This window comes from Ceratotherium simum, chromosome 34 (genome assembly GCF_057802395.1).
Source record: "Ceratotherium simum simum isolate JZ-2026a chromosome 34, ASM5780239v1, whole genome shotgun sequence".
Taxonomy (NCBI): domain Eukaryota; kingdom Metazoa; phylum Chordata; class Mammalia; order Perissodactyla; family Rhinocerotidae; genus Ceratotherium; species Ceratotherium simum.
In genome coordinates this window covers 7916313-7931831 of record NC_141933.1, presented here as the reverse complement: position 1 = coordinate 7931831, position 15519 = coordinate 7916313, and the positions used below count along the sequence as shown (strand labels likewise).

At 45.2% G+C, this 15519-nt stretch overlaps 1 protein-coding gene across 3 annotated transcripts in view; it reads left to right on the top strand.

The window, feature by feature from the left end:
- The first annotated feature begins 12103 nt into the window (after window positions 1–12103).
- Window positions 12104–15519, top strand: part of POLA2 (DNA polymerase alpha 2, accessory subunit) — a 28299-nt gene continuing 24883 nt past the window's right edge. The window contains exons 1-2 of one of the 3 annotated variants that reach the window (XM_087422656.1): window positions 12104–12182; window positions 12651–12834. In XM_087422656.1, coding sequence (XP_087278782.1) covers window positions 12756–12834 — 79 coding nt within the window. In that variant the 5' untranslated portion in view covers window positions 12104–12182; window positions 12651–12755. Of the gene's footprint in view, window positions 12183–12379; window positions 12835–15519 lie in introns of those variants that run through there. The other 2 variants (XM_087422657.1, XM_004437597.3) reach the window with 2 other exon arrangements.

The following is a 15519-nucleotide window of genomic DNA, read 5'->3' as shown; positions in this document are numbered from 1 at the left end:
TCAAAAGAAAACAAGATAAAGAATCATAAAAGAATGGCATATCATAGTCATATCATAGAAAGAACATATCAGAGTCAGCCTGATAATTACAAAAAATAGGATGTCAGAGGAAGCTCATTGTGACTACTAAGACATATTAAATATCTGCTGACTGTTTACTAAAAGCAAGAGATGTAGACCAACTGTAGCTTTAATTCCATATAAATGGGGCTGAAAATGCACTACAGCCTTGTGGTCATATGCTAGCTACCTGCTTATATTTAAGGTATGTGTTTGGTTCAGTAATAAAAATCAGCTAATTCTAAAAAACAAAACAAAACAGAAAAAATATGCCTCCTTGATATCTCCGTCTTCTGAGCCTACCATACACACCATCTCATCTTCCTGAAATTTTCTGTTCCCAGAATCAGCCAGAAGAAGATTTGGATTTATTAAACTTGCCCACGCCTCTAGCCCAAAAAAGCTAGAGCCGACAGCACACATCTGACTGGATCTTAGGGGGAAACACTTCGAAAGGGGAACAGCACCCCTCCACCGCCGCCGTTCCCACACTCCAGGGAGGGGCCAGGGAGGAGCCGCTCTTCTTTGATAAATAGGGCCGGGGGTGGAGAGGCAGTGGGAACACAGTGAACACGATTCACCTTGGATTGCCCTTGAGTGAGTGAGTGCTAAAGAGAGAAGCAGAGTTCATCTGGCATGTTCCTTGGAGCCCCAACTGAACTCCCACGGCGTCACCTGTGAGGACAAGATAAACAGCCAAAACCAGGGGCCCAGCTCAGTCCAATCCTGGTTCTAGAAGGACAGTGAACATCACATCTTAAGGAAGAATGTCTAGAGGGTGAGAATCATCCACCATGAGAGCGGGGCTGGGAAAGTGAGGCGAAAAATGATTGATGGCATTTCCATCTTTTCCCTTTCGAATACAATACTCCTAAAATAAACAAGTCCCTTTTCTTCCTAAATTCCGACAGTAGAGAGTGCTTAATTCATTTAAAACATGCAAGTAGGATGACCACAAATCAAGGGCCACCTAGCCAATACACCACCCTTGAGTAATCTTGAAAAAGTACCCTCTCCAGGCAGATGCAGCTCCCTGGGCACCCCGCTTGGTGAGTGAATGGTGCCTTTGTGCAAGTTAGAAAGAGCCCCCCCCCGCCACTCCTGGGGAGATACAGCTTCACAGCAGGATGTGCAGCTTGGCCAGCACCCCATGGACTTCAGCACCCCATCTCCACCCATTTGGCCAGCCACCCTTGCTCAGTAAACAGCCTGCACAACTGCACCTGGAGATTCTGCTTGATCACCAAACATTAAGCCATTCTGCAATAGGAGGAAAGCAGTTTGCCTGGCCTAATTCATATCATGTGATATTTACTGATAATTCTTAAAACCTCACAGCGATAATTGCTTTTTTTTTAAGAGGAGACTTGTTAACTCAAGAGAATCTCAGGAAAATTTCAGGTTATATAAAAGTGAAAAAATTTGGACAAGACTTACAAAGATATTTGGGCAAAGGTACAACAGAAGGATAGAGGATGTGTTGTGTAGAGTCAGCTGGAGATGAGTTCAGACTGGCTACAGGATCTTGGATAAGTCATTTAGCCTCAGTTTCCCCATCTGGAAAATGGAGATGATAATGTGTACCTTACAGGCTGTTCTGAAGATTAAAGGAAGTAACATTCACTCATTCAGTCATTCAATTGATATCAGCACTTCTTACATGCCAGGCACTGAAACACGACTGTGAATATGTAGTTCTGCCTGTGTGTGTCTAATGTGGGGTCAAAAATAATACAAAATTTCCACGAAGATAGTGTTATGAGAGGATATGATGGAGGGTAATTGACCTGGTCAGGTGAGTTGGGGATAGTTTCTCATTGGTCTGTGACCTAAAGAAAGAGTGGGAGCTACCAGGCAATGAGAGGGGCAACAAGAGACCCAAGCAGAGGGGAAAGCATGAGCAAATGTCCTGTGGCAGGAGGAAGCTTGGCTCATTCATGGAAGCAAGGCCACTGGAGCTGAAGCACAGAAATCAAGGGGAAGAGTAGTATCAGAGGAGGCTAGAGAGAGGTAGCTGGGGACAGACTGGGCATAGTCTTGAGGCCTCCATAGCAATGTGAGTCTTCATCCTATGAGCAACGGGAAGTGAAGGATCGGTCTTATGCAAGATGGGGAGAGAGGGGAGAGGAGGGAGGTGTGGCAGGATTACATTGCTTTTTTAAAAGATCGCTCTGGCTGTGGAGTAGAAAATAGATTGGAAGGGAGTCAGAGTGGTGTAGGGACCAACTGGTAGGTCATTCCAGCCATATGGGTGAGATAGGATGGAAGCCTGGACTAGGACTGCGGTGATGGAGGAAGGAAAAGGGGTTTCACTGGGGAGAGAAGAGGGAAATAAAGTGGATAAGCAATGTGGCGGGAGGGGCTGAGAGCTTTGTCCAGGTGACTCCTAGACTGACGTGTGGACCTAGATAGACATTGGTGTCATTTGCTGGGACAGGCAACTCCAAGAGAGGACCAGGTTGTAGGGGAAGACCGTCGTTTCATTTAGGGAATACTGACTTCAAGACACTTCATCTCCAAAAGAGACACCAAGAAAGCAGTTGTGCCTGCACTTCCGGCCTCAGAGGAAAGGTCTGGGCTAGAGATGAAAATCCATGAGTTATAAACCAATATGAACGCAATAAAATTAAAAAATTAATTAATTTTAAAAATCCATGAGTCATCTGTGTAGAGGTGGCACCTGAAGCCATAGCTGTGGATCCGGCTGCCTCCACACCACTTGGATCATTGGGGTTTTTTGTTTTTTTATTATTATTATTATTTGTGTGTGTGAGGAGATCAGCCCTGTGCTAACATCTGCCAATCCTCCTCTTTTTTTGCTGAGGAAGACTGGCCCTGGGCTAACATCCGTACCCATCTTCCTCCACTTTATATGGGATGCCGCCACAGCATGGCCTGACAAGCAGTGTGTCGGTGCGCGCCCGGGATCCGAACCAGCGAACTGCGGGCCGCCACAGTGGAACATGCGCACTTAACCGCTTGCGCCACTGGGCCGGCCCCTGGATCATTGTTAAACTTAAAAAAATTGTATACTGCTTGTATAATATAATCAAATCACCAAATAAATGTTTTAAACTTTTTATTCTGTTCCTAAAGATTTCATATTTCCGGAAGTACAGCAAGAAATCCTCCAGGGGTAAAGGGGCACATATGTATGGTGATAGATAAAAACTAGACTGTTGGTGGTGAGCACAATGCAGACTATACAGAAATTGATATATAATAATATACACCTGCAATTATACAGTGCTGTAAACCAATATGACCTCAATAAAATAATAAAAAAAAAAAAAGAAGTCATCCAGCCATGGAGGACACAAGTTCAAAAGAAGCTTCCGCCCAGAGAAGTCTCTGGAAACCTGAATGTACTAATCTCAGACGCCACACCTGGTCTCTTTCGCCACATTCTATTAATTAAAAATGAGTTGCTAAGTCTGGGCCAATCACGAGGGGAGGGGAATTAGGCTTCACCCTTTGAAGGCAGGAGTATCAAAGGATTTGTGGACATATTTTAAACCTCTATACTGAAATTACATAGTCAAATTCTTCGGCATGAAACAGCTCCTTCCTCTAGGTTTCTCCGTGGCCTTCCACATTCAGAGGGAGTGGGCATCGTGCCCATGTCCACTGATTTCCCTGGCTCTTCAGTGACCTGTTATTAACCCAGGGCTTTCAGTTCATCCTTTTGAGAACACAAAAAGTGAGATTTGAGTTAGGAACTGACACTCAGGAAGGCCTGACTCTTTACGCTGGTTCTCCACAGGTTCCTTTATCTTCATCCTCCAGATCTGGTCCTCAGCTCTGCACATCTGGAAACAATATGTCGTTACATCCTCAGGGATGACCAGGCTCTGGGAGAGTGGGCCCCACTAAACTCGTTTTTGAGAGAGTAGTTTATAAACACCTAGACTAATTCATAAAGCAGAACATCTACGTGCTTGTGGTCACCCAGGAATCCTTCCAGCCTGAGGAACACAGGTCCGTTCAGAGCCGTACCGGGCCACTCTGGGCAGCTCCAAGAGGACCTGGCCAGCCATCAGGGGCTAGCTGCATGCAAATACCTAGTCTGCGTGGAGGGCTTCTCCCTGGGGAAACAGGACAAAAGAGTAGAGATGAATGCCCTTAGAGAAGCCATGATGCCCACGCCCATCTTCCTCCAGCCGCACCGCAGGACCTCAACACACAAACTCAGTCCTGCCTGGTTCCGGACCGATCCAGACCAAGGCAAGCAGATTATTATACCCTTCAGGGTCTGGAATTCATCTAGCCATAGGAATCCTGGTATCCAAGGTGCCAGCGTGGGCAACCTCTGGGCACCAGGGCTGCATTAGTTAGAGTTTACAGAAAGCCAAAATATCAGTGGCTTTTAAAAAGCTAATTTTTCTTTCCTGTAACAGGCCAGAAACAAGCTATCCGGGTTGGAAGGAATAGAGTAAGATTGTTCTCTTCGCAGCTCTGTCATCCCTTGAGCAATGCCTTTTTCCTCACAGTCCAAGATGGCTACCACCATGTCCCCATTCCAGCCACTGGGAAGGGAGAGAAGAGGAAGTGGGGGCACGCCCCTCCTTCCCGTTAAAGACACAGCCCAGAGAGGGCCTGCTTCTCTTGGACTCCTGTGCTGTTAGCCAGAACCTGGTCACATGGCCACACCTGGCTGCAAGGGAGGCTGGGAGATGTAGTCTTGATTCCCGGCAGCCATGGGTGCAGCTAAAAGGCAGGAGTGTCTCGGTATAAAAGAGAAATATGGTTAGGCGGCAACCAGCAGTTTCCACCATCAGAGTTCTGTGTACTCCCTGCCATGTTCACAATAAGGATAATTTCCATTTAACAAGGGCATTCTAGGTGCCAGGCACTGTGCCAGGGTTTGACTTGCACTATCACACAATGTTCACAAGCCTATTACTGTTACAGAGGAGTAAAATGAGATGCAGAAATATCGGCAACTTTTCCCAGTTCACCCAACAGTACAAGTCAAAGCCTGCATTTGGACCACCCAGCTGATTCCACACCTAAACCACAACCTAGAGCAGGGTTGTCAAGTAGAACTATTTTCTGAGACACATACATGATTTTAAATTTCCTAGTGGCCACATTACAAAAAGTAAAAAGAAATTAATTTATAATATACATTATAATAAAACATAACATTTTCTTTAACCCAATATATTCAAAATATTACCATTTCAACATGCAATCAATATAAAACATTATTAATGAGATATTTTACATTCCTTTGTTGGTCTGTACCCAACACTCCAGGGCCTCGATGCCTCGCATGCGTCAATTCAGTTCATTTTGACAGCCGCCCTGGGCTCCAACTGTCCTTCCGGATGGTTTTATGCCCATTCCACAAACAAGGAGACTGAAGTGCAAAGGTCAGGTAACCTGCCCAAGGTCACAAAGGGCTCAAAGCCAAATTGAGTGGACGGAGCGGAATCTGCACCCGGTCGAGGCGGGGATCTCTGCCGGCGGAGGGGCCTAAGCAGGTCCCTCCAACTCTGGCTTCCTCTTTCCTTCCTTCAGTCAATAGGCATCCTCTGAGAGCCTGCCATCTGTCAGGCACCAGGAAACAAGAGCAGGCATTTTGTCCGCCCCCGGAGTTTACAGGAAGATGAGCTGGAGAGAGATTAACCCAAGAATGACAGAACGGAATGTGAAACTAAAGCTGTGATGAGGGCTGTAAGGAGAGATCCCGAAGGGCCGGGGGAAGTCGGCCCTGAGATGCAATTTGAAAGAGGAGGCGCAGTCAGCTCCGTGAGGAGGGGAGGCAGGAGCATTCCAGGCCGGGCCACAGCGGGGACCAGAGCTCCGTGGCAGATGGACCAGTGTGGCCGGAGAAAGGAGAACAAAGGCGGGGCCTCGGGGGCCTCGGGGTCAGGTTGACAGGCTTCATCTTCATCCTAAAAGTGAGAGGAGCCCCCCAAAAGGGTTCTAAGCAGGGGCTGGGGCTGACATGACGGGATCTGAATTTCAAACAGATCACAGATACGGGGAGTGGAGGAGGGCAGCAGTCACGCCACGCAGGGCGGCCTTAGGAGTAAGGAAGACACCGGAGAGGCAGCCAGCACGGCACCTGCCCGGTGAGTGGCAGTAGATCCCAGCTGCTGTTATTATGACCCGGGCGCTGCCAGGGGTCACTGTCTTGTGACCCCCCTCCGCCCACCATCTCTCCACCTCAGGTCCAACCCAGTGCCTCCGACATGATAGTAACTCAATAAACAGTAGGTAATGGTTCAAGGTTCATGGCTTTGTTTATTATAACCTTGCCTCCCCCTATCCAGAAAACCTAGTATCATAGCAACGCGAATCTGAGAAGGAAGGACAAGAGTTTGAATAACAAGCTCGGTCCCTGGGACTGTGCCACACTGCCGCCACCTGGTGGCAAGGTGCCTACAGTGCAGAGCAGTGCCTCCAGGCAACATCAGTGTCAAAAATAAATAAAAGATAACACTAATGAACTGCAGACTGAAAAATGGTTAAGATGGTAAATTTTATGTTATATATTTTTACCACAATAAAAATAAATAGAGGCCAGCCGGGTGGCATAGTGGTTAAGTTCACAGGCTCCGCTTTGGTGGCCCGGGAATGGTGGGTTCAGATCCTGGGTGTGGACCTACACACCACTCATCAAGCCATGCTGTGGCAGGCGTCCCACATACAAAATAGAGGAAGGTGGGCACAGATCTTAGCTCAGGGACAATCTGCCTCACCAAAAAATAAATAAATAATAAAAGTGTAAAATAAAATTAGAAGTGTAAAATAAGTCCTTTCTCACTTGACTTAGGATATAACGATGCTTATCTTGGGATTATGTTGTAGCACTCTCAAATTTTACTTGTTATTTATACAAATTACATTATTACATTACACTTCAAAGTATTTCTGTGCTATCTCTATACTTCCCGCAAGCCCTTTAAAATTTCCCTTTGGCATTCTTGGGGTGTGTGTGTAGAGTAGTTATATACTATTATACATATATTATTAATTATGCTATATATTGCATAAAATAATATATCTTATATTTATATATACTGCTGCTATTTGATTCAATTCTCTTCATTCTCTTTTTATTAAGTTTGCAGTTTTGAAACACGTGAATTCTCAGCACCGTGTTCCCTCTGATTTCCCCTTTGCATCTGCTCCTACCGGGGGACAGAATACAGGTGATTTATCCACCCTGTGTGTGCCCACAGCAGGGTAGAACTGGTCCAGCCTTAACCCTTTCTACCATTTCTAACAAATGTGAGGTCCATGAGGTCCCCATTTGCAATCAAAGAGACAGGAGCTGGTTTTCAATCTCCCCTCCTTGTTCTCTGAGAGTCAGCACAATCGTTTCCTGAAGCCTCCTCACAGCTGCGATACAAAGGAACTGGTCCACAATGTCCTCACTTCCTTACCAGCTGTGTGACCTGCAGCAAATTATCTCACCTGTCTGAGTTTCTATAATCCCTATCAGTAAAATGGGATTAACAATGTCTTTCCCAAAATGACAAAGTACAGAAAAGCTTTGTAAGTTGTAAAGCACTACGCAAACGTTGTAGTCCTAGTTAATATGGTAGGGGTTTTTGGAGGGGTGTTTGTTTGTTTGGCTACAATTAAAACATGGACTTGGGGTGGAGACCTGGGCTGGACTGGATCTGCCTGGGCCATTTAGCGGAGAACTCTCCCCAGACACACTACTTCCCTCTCGGAGCTTCCATACTCGCACGTGGGAAATAGAGGTAACACCACCAACTCAGGGATTGTGCCATCATGACACGACATGGCAAAGGTCAGAAAGCTGTCCCAGAGCAGGCGCTGGTCTGGAAGCCTCCCCGGGGAGTGGCCACCTGGACCCAGAGCTGCCCCTCCCTCCCCCATAGGTAGCCTGGGGTTTTGGGAAAACAGGATGTCACCACACGTGACATTGCTTGTATTTTATTCCCCCACCAAACCATTCCTTTGAGATGACAAGTCACTCAAAAAAATCATGACAAACCCTCCCCACCCCAGCCCCGCAAGATAATAAGGTTTATTCATGGTTTAATAGGAATTATATTAATTATATAATATCTCATTAATGAAAAATAATGAACATCTATATTGGACTATATTGCATACAAAACAGCTATGTGATCTTTTTTTAAAATAAAAGCTTTATTGAGATAATTCACCCTTTTGAAGTGTACAGTTCAGTGGTTTTTAGCATATTCACAACGTTGTATATTCACACTGTTGTGCAACTGTCACCACTGTCAAATTCTGGAACATTTTCATCACCCCAAAAAGAAACCCCATACCCATTAGCCGTCACTCCCCATTCTTCCCTCCCCTAGCCCCTGGCAACCACAAATCTATTCTCTGTCTCTATGGATTTGCCTATTCTGGACATTTCAAATAAATGGAATTATATATGTGCCCTTTGGTGTCTGCCTTCTTTCACTTAACATAGTGTTTTCAAGGTTCACCCATGTTGTAGCATGTATCAGTAACTTTATTCCCTTTTATGCCTGAATAATATCCCATTGTATGGATACACTATATTTTATTTATCCGTTTATCAGTTGATGGACATTTGGGTTGTTTCCACTCTTTGGCTTTTATAAATAGCACCTCTGTGAACATTCTCATAGAAGTATTTTTGAATACATATGCTTTCAATTCTCTTGGGTACATACCTAGGAGTGGAATTGCTGGATTATACGGTAATTCTATGTTTAACTGTTTGAAGAACCACCAGACTGTTTTCCACAGTGGCTGCACCACTTTACATTCCCATCAGCATGTTTGAGGGTTCCAATATCTCCACATCCTCAACAACATTTGTTATTGTTCATCTTTTTTATTACAGCCATCCTAGTAGGTACGAAGTGATATGATTTGCATTTTCCTAATGACTAATGAGGTTAAGCATGTTTTCATGTGCTTATTGGCTATTTGTATATCTTTTTCGGGAAAATGTTTATTCAAGTCCTTTGCCCATTTCTAAATTGGGCTGTTTGTCTTTCTGTTGTTGAGTTGTAAGAGTTCTTTATATATTCTGGCTACTAGACCCTTATCAGATACATGATTTGCAAATACTTTCTCCTATTCTATGGATTATCTTTTCACTTTCTTGATAGTGTTCTTTGAATCACAGATGTTTTTAATACAGGATCTTTCAAATTAAAGTGAAGGTTTATTTTATCATTATAAAAGTGACACATTTTATTACACCCATGAGTTAAAAGAGGAAATCCTTCTTTAGTGATGTTGGGTACAATTCAGCAGCCATTCCTAATAAACTCTAAGGAAAAGAGAACAAGAAGAAAGTAACTAAACCTTGATTATGCATTCTTAACACAATCCAGTAGCAACCATGAAACCAAATGAGGCCACACTGAAGCCACTGCCGTCAGAAACAGGAAGAAGTTGAGGACACCCACTGTGATTCAGCACTGATTCCAAGGTTTGGATCAATGCGCTAAGACAGGAATATAAAATGATTAGTATCATCCCTTTGAAAACAAGGGGAAAAAGATATCTTTCTTTGTAAATAATCTGGAAACTCTGAGACTCTCCTAAAACATTAAAATCAATAAGAGGATTTTGATAAAATCACTGGTTACAAGAAATATGTACAAAACCCAATAGCTTTTCTTTGAACTGGCAATGACTAAATAGAAAACAGTATGGGAAAAATATTCCATTCACAAGGGCAACAAAAAATATTGTGTCAAAATTGAACAAAAACAGGATCTATATGGAAAAAACTATATTTGGATTTCATGTCATATCCACATCATCATGCAACATTATTCTTCTTTTGGTTTTTTTCAACCGTTTAAAAATGTAAAAACTATTCTTAACTTGCAGGCCTTACAGAAACAGGTGGCTGGTGGAATATGGCCTAAGGGCCATAGTTTGCAACCCCTGGTCTATGTAGAAAGAGCTTCTGCAACTTGGTAAGAGAAAGGAAAGGAAAAAGATGTAAACACATGAGTTGTACAAGAAGAAATTCAAATGGTCACTAAGCATTTGTGACAGGAGGTGGAATGAGATCTTTCCTGTTATTAGAGTACAATATATGACAAATAATCCCACACTCTAGAGAGGGTCTTGACATGCTCTTGAAGGCTTTCTAGTAGAGACCAGAACCACTCCTTAATTATCACTCCTCGTTACCCATTTCCAGATAGTAATAGACAACTCATAATTCAGAAAAGAATTGAAAGAGGGAGGAAGGTTGGTGTCATGCCTACCCTATTTGACACTGAGAACACATGACTTATTTAACCCTCCCTCCTCTATACGACTATTTTTAGTAATTATCATGTAATGAAACTATACCCAATATTGAAGGCATTACATATTTCAAAATAGATTATGCCATTGCTTCAATAATAACTTCCTCTTTTGCTTTTTATTTTTCTTTATTGTGCTCTATTGCAGCAAGGTCTTTTCGTGTTGGGACAACGCCCTCTTCGCACTAATCTAGGCACTGCTGTAAAGGAATTTTGCAGATGTAATTACAGTCCCAAATCTGTTGACCTTAAGAAAGAGACATTATCTGGGTGGGCCTGGCCTAATAACATGAGCCCTTTAAAAGCAGTTTCTCTGGTTGGTGGAAGAAACCTCTAGAAAAGAACGCAGTTTGGCCAACACCTTGATTTCAGCCTTGCTGAGTGGAGAACCCAGGCATGTTGTGCCCAGGTTTCCGAACTACAGAACTGTGGGCTAACAAATGGGTGTTGTTTTAAGCCACTAAGTTTGTGATAAATTATTGCATAGCAATAGAAAACTAATACACCCTTTATTGCCTGTACCCAGGAGGACCACGCCCGCTCTCCACCCTGGGTACCCACCAGGAAGAAGCCTTAGGGGAGACTAAGGTTGTTTTGTCTCTCTACCCCGCCCCTGACTGCGGTTAATAAGCAAACTACACCCTGTTCCACCCTGCCCGATTGCAGCCAAGACAGGGTGCTCCCATTCTGCCTTGCATCTTGTCCCTCATTGCATGCCCTGAGGTTATCTCCTAGAAATGTCTGGCCTCTTTGGTGCATTTTTTTTTTTTTTATGAGGAAGATTCGCCCTGAGCTACCACCTGTAGCCAATTTTCCTCTTTTTTCGCTTGAGGAAGATTAGCCCTGAGCTAACATCTGTGCCAATCTCCCCCTATTTTTTATGTGGGTCGCCACCACAGCATGGCCGCATGTTGTGTAGGTCTGCACCTGGGATCAGAACCCACGCACCTGGGCTGCTGAAGGGGAGCGAGTGGAACTTAACCACTACGCCATGGGGCCCAGTCTTGAGAATCACTGCTTTGGTAAATACCCATACTTTCCTTAATCAACCTCTAGCTTTGGATGTTTAGTTTCCAATTTTTTTTATTGTATTTTTTTTTTATTGGAAATAAGACTACAAAGAACATTTTTGTTCATAAAACTTTGGATTTTAATGGCTAGTTTTCTTAGAACAAGAAATGCTGAGTCAAGGAAGATGAACATTTTTAAGCTCCTGATATATATTGCCAGTTTGTTTTCTAGAAAGACTACCAGTCTACCATTGCATTAGCAGAGTATGATGCTTAAGGTTATTTGATCTAACACGAGCCAATGGAAGATTCTGGCTCAAAGAATTAGGAAATATTTCAGGGGGAAGGCCCTCTTCTCATTTTACCTCTAAAGTCTCTCCCCCTTAGTGACCCTTCTTCACTCCTAAGGTTCTAGCCGCCCACTGGGATCCTCTACCTGGAAATCCCAAAGGCACACACCAGCCTAACACGTCCAAAACGAAGTCATTTGTCACCTTTCCACCCCTTTTCCACCCAAATGCCCCAAATCCAGAAAACACACCTAGCACTGTGGCTGGGACCAAGGTAATAACCTTGATAAATACGGGAACCAGATTCCCGTTAACCAAGTCACCCTTTCAAGATGCCTCGAGCGCACACGGAGCGCAGAGATGACGAGGGAGACAGAAAGGACGACACGCTCTTCCTCCCCCGCGTTGAGCACAGAATGGGACATTCGCGGGCATGTACACGACAGCGCCTGCGCACCAAGGCACAGGACAGAAGGGTGACGAACGTGCGTCACGGAGCTTCGCCAAGCAGGCGGTACCCGGAAAAGAAGTCCCGCGGCTGCTGGGGAGACGCGGTTTCGGTACGGGGCACCGGGGACGCCGCGCGCCCGAGACCCACGTCTGCACCCTGCTAGAGACAACTGCGCAGCCGCCGTAAGGCGGACCGACCACCAGGCGCGGGCGCGCGCGCGTTGGTGTTTGTGCGCGTGCGCGCGCGGAGTCGGAAACCCGGAGAAGGAAGCAGAGGGGAAGGGGTGGGGTTGAATCCGGCTCTCGCGCATGCGCGCGCCGCGCAAACCATTTGGCGGGTTTTTCTTGGCTGCTCCATTCTGTTCCCGTCATTGAGATGCTCGGCGGTAGCTTTTAGGAGTCAGGACGTTCTCCCCAGGGAAGCGACTTCTCGAGATTTCTGCTCACGTCCTTCGGGCGTTTGGGGGCTTCCCTCACATTTAAAAAAAAAAAAGTGTTTCTCTGTGACTGACAGCTGGGCCTTCTGACCGCCTGCGGTCTTGGGCCATTTGGTCACCTTCTGTCTTGGTCCCCCGAAGGGTGAAAGGATCAGAGGGACCTCGTCCTGCTCATCGATCTCCACGCCCGTGAGCTTCTTGGACTCAGGTCGGAGCTGGCTGGGCCCGGCCCCCAGCTGGGTCACCATGGCCGTGTCCGCAGAGCACCTGCTGGAGGAATTGCGGATCTTCGGCCTAGACTGCGAGAAGGCTCTGCTCGAGAAATGTGAGTCCCTCGCCCCCGCCGCGGCCCCCAGCCCAGGTCCATGCTCTCGCCCCGTGTTCCCAGTCGCCTAGAACCCAAAGGGGAGTGCTTCCAAGTTTCACCTCCCCTAGGTCGGACTTCTCAGTGATTGTAAGACGAAGAATTAAGCTGAGTTTTGGCATTTGGGATGTGGGGACTGTGAATGCTCACGGGGTACTGCTTGGATTCCAACTCAAATATAAGACTATGAAGCACGATTTTAAATCAGCACAGTTCCAGAAAGGTGGAACTGGGACGTGCCAGGTTCAGACTAGGCCTGGTGGCATCTGCGGGTTTGGAAATTGTTTAAGCCTCAGAACAGAGCAAGCAAGATGTTGGGGTTTTGAAATGTAGCTTTTTATTCCTGGCTCCACCCCTTCCAGCCTACCCCTAAACTTCCGAGCCATCAATTCTCATCACAGCTGTTGGTGGTCTGCAAATATGAGTCCCTTGAGGTGGGTTCCTAAAATTGACTTTTAGCTTTGGAAGGAACTTTAGGGAGCTTGTCAGCTGTTTACAGATGGAGAAACAGATAAGGAGAGTTAATAGGCTGAGCTGGTCTCCGAACCCAGGTCTCCTGTCCCTGAGTCTAGTGCTCCATTATATTGATCCATTGTATTGGTCAGGCTCTGGGGTGGTGTAAGGAGTTGTTGGAATCAAAGTCCTGGGAGATATGGAAGTTCTCAGTTTTAGAATCAGGATGAATGTGCACCTGCCTTAACCATTCATCAACAGTTTGAGCTTCTTTTTTAATGTATAAAACCAGAATGCAAACAGTTCATTTCTCATGAGAGATCAAAATACTTCAAGTTCTTATGCCCAGTGCACTCTCTTCCTAAAAGGACACTTAAAGGAGAAACCCAATCATAATCAGAAATTTCTTTAGTGAGCCTGAAATCAAAACAAGAGAAATTAGTTGCGTGAACCAAATTTGTAAGTCCAAGATGCCTGTTGCTTCCATCTCACAAATGACTTACACTGGCACTGGAATTCTAGACTTTGAATTCATAATCACCAGCCTCAATGGGACTTTAATATTGCCTGACAGTTGTACCATATTTCTTTGGTCTATTCACTCTGAGTCTTCTAGATGACTCTTTTCTACCTTCTGCCCCTTTAACATCCTTCTGTCCTAGTCTCAGCTGATTGACTTACTTCCTGTTTCCCCGAGAAAATAGAAGCCATTAGAAAACTTCCATAAGCTACCACCATTACTTCTTCCCACCTACCTGTGTCTGTGCCATATACCTCGCCTTTCTTCCTATGACAATGAATAAATTCTTTGCAAAAGCCAAACGTTCTACTTGAGTCCTAAATCCCATTCCTTCTCACCTTCGTAAGGATATCACTCCAGTAATTCTCACCTCTTATGTATTTACTATTTTTCTCTCTATAAGATTTTTTCCATAACAGCATAGAAATGTGGTTCTTACTCTTGCCTTTAAAGTATTCCGTGGACCCCACTTCCCACTCCAGTTCTCTCCTTCTTAATTACAGCAGACCTCAAAAGGGTTGCCCATACTTGCTGTCTTCAAATTTTTCCTCCTTAAACCCATTTCAGTGGACTTTTTCCTCCTCACCACTTGATTGAAACTGCCCTTCTCAAGGTCGCCAATGACCTTCACCTGGCTAAGCCAGTGGTGAATTTTCAGTCCTCATCTTGACTGATCAGCAGCATTTGACACCATTCATCATGTCCTCTTCCTTAAAACACGTTTTTCTCTTAGCTTCTTGGACACAGCTCCTTGTTTTCGTAGCTTCGTTGTCACCACTTCTCAGGCTTTGCAGGTTCATCCTCATCCTGAGCCCCAAGATACACTCACTTCCTTGGTGATCTCACCTGGTCTCATGGCTTTACATCCCATGTGTTTGCTGATGATTCCCAAATTTATATCTTAGCCCAGACCTCTTTCCTGAACCACCAGCTGTCTGTCCATCTGGCTACTTGATGTCTCCAATTGGATGTCTAATTGGCATCACGAACTCTCGGTGTCTAAAACTAAGCTCCTCGTGTCTCCTCTCTCCCCTCAGAGTAGTTCCTCCTGCTGTCTTCCCCACTCAGTTAATAGCAACTCCACCCTTCCAGGTGCTCAGGCAAAAACTGGCAGCATCCTCCTTGACTCTTTTCTTTCCTCACACCTCACACCAATCAGCAAATCCCCCTGGCTTTACCTTCAGGATATATCCTATCCAGAATCCAATCACTTCTCACTGCCTCCACATTGAGCCAAGCCACCATCATCTCTCACCTGGATTTTGCCATGATTCTGTTAATTGGTCCCCCTGATTCTGCCCTTGTCTCCTTCAGTCTATGCTTAACACAGCAGCCAGAGTGATCCTGTGAAATGCAAGTCAGATCATGTTCCTGTTCTGTTCAGACCCTCTAGTAATTTCTCAGCTTGCGCAGAGTACCAACCAGGGTAATGACAGTGGCCAACAATCTGCACCCCCTTTACTCTTTCAACTCATCTTATTTTTTCTTTTTGGTGAGGAAGATGAGCTAACATCTGATGCCAATCCTCCTCTTTTTTGCTGAGGAAGATTGGCTCTGGGCTAACATCCATGCCCATCTTCTTCCACTTTATATGGGACTTTGCCACAGCATGGCTTGAAAAGTGGTGCGTTGGTCTGCGCCCAGGATCTGAACCCCGGGCTGCCGCAGCGGAG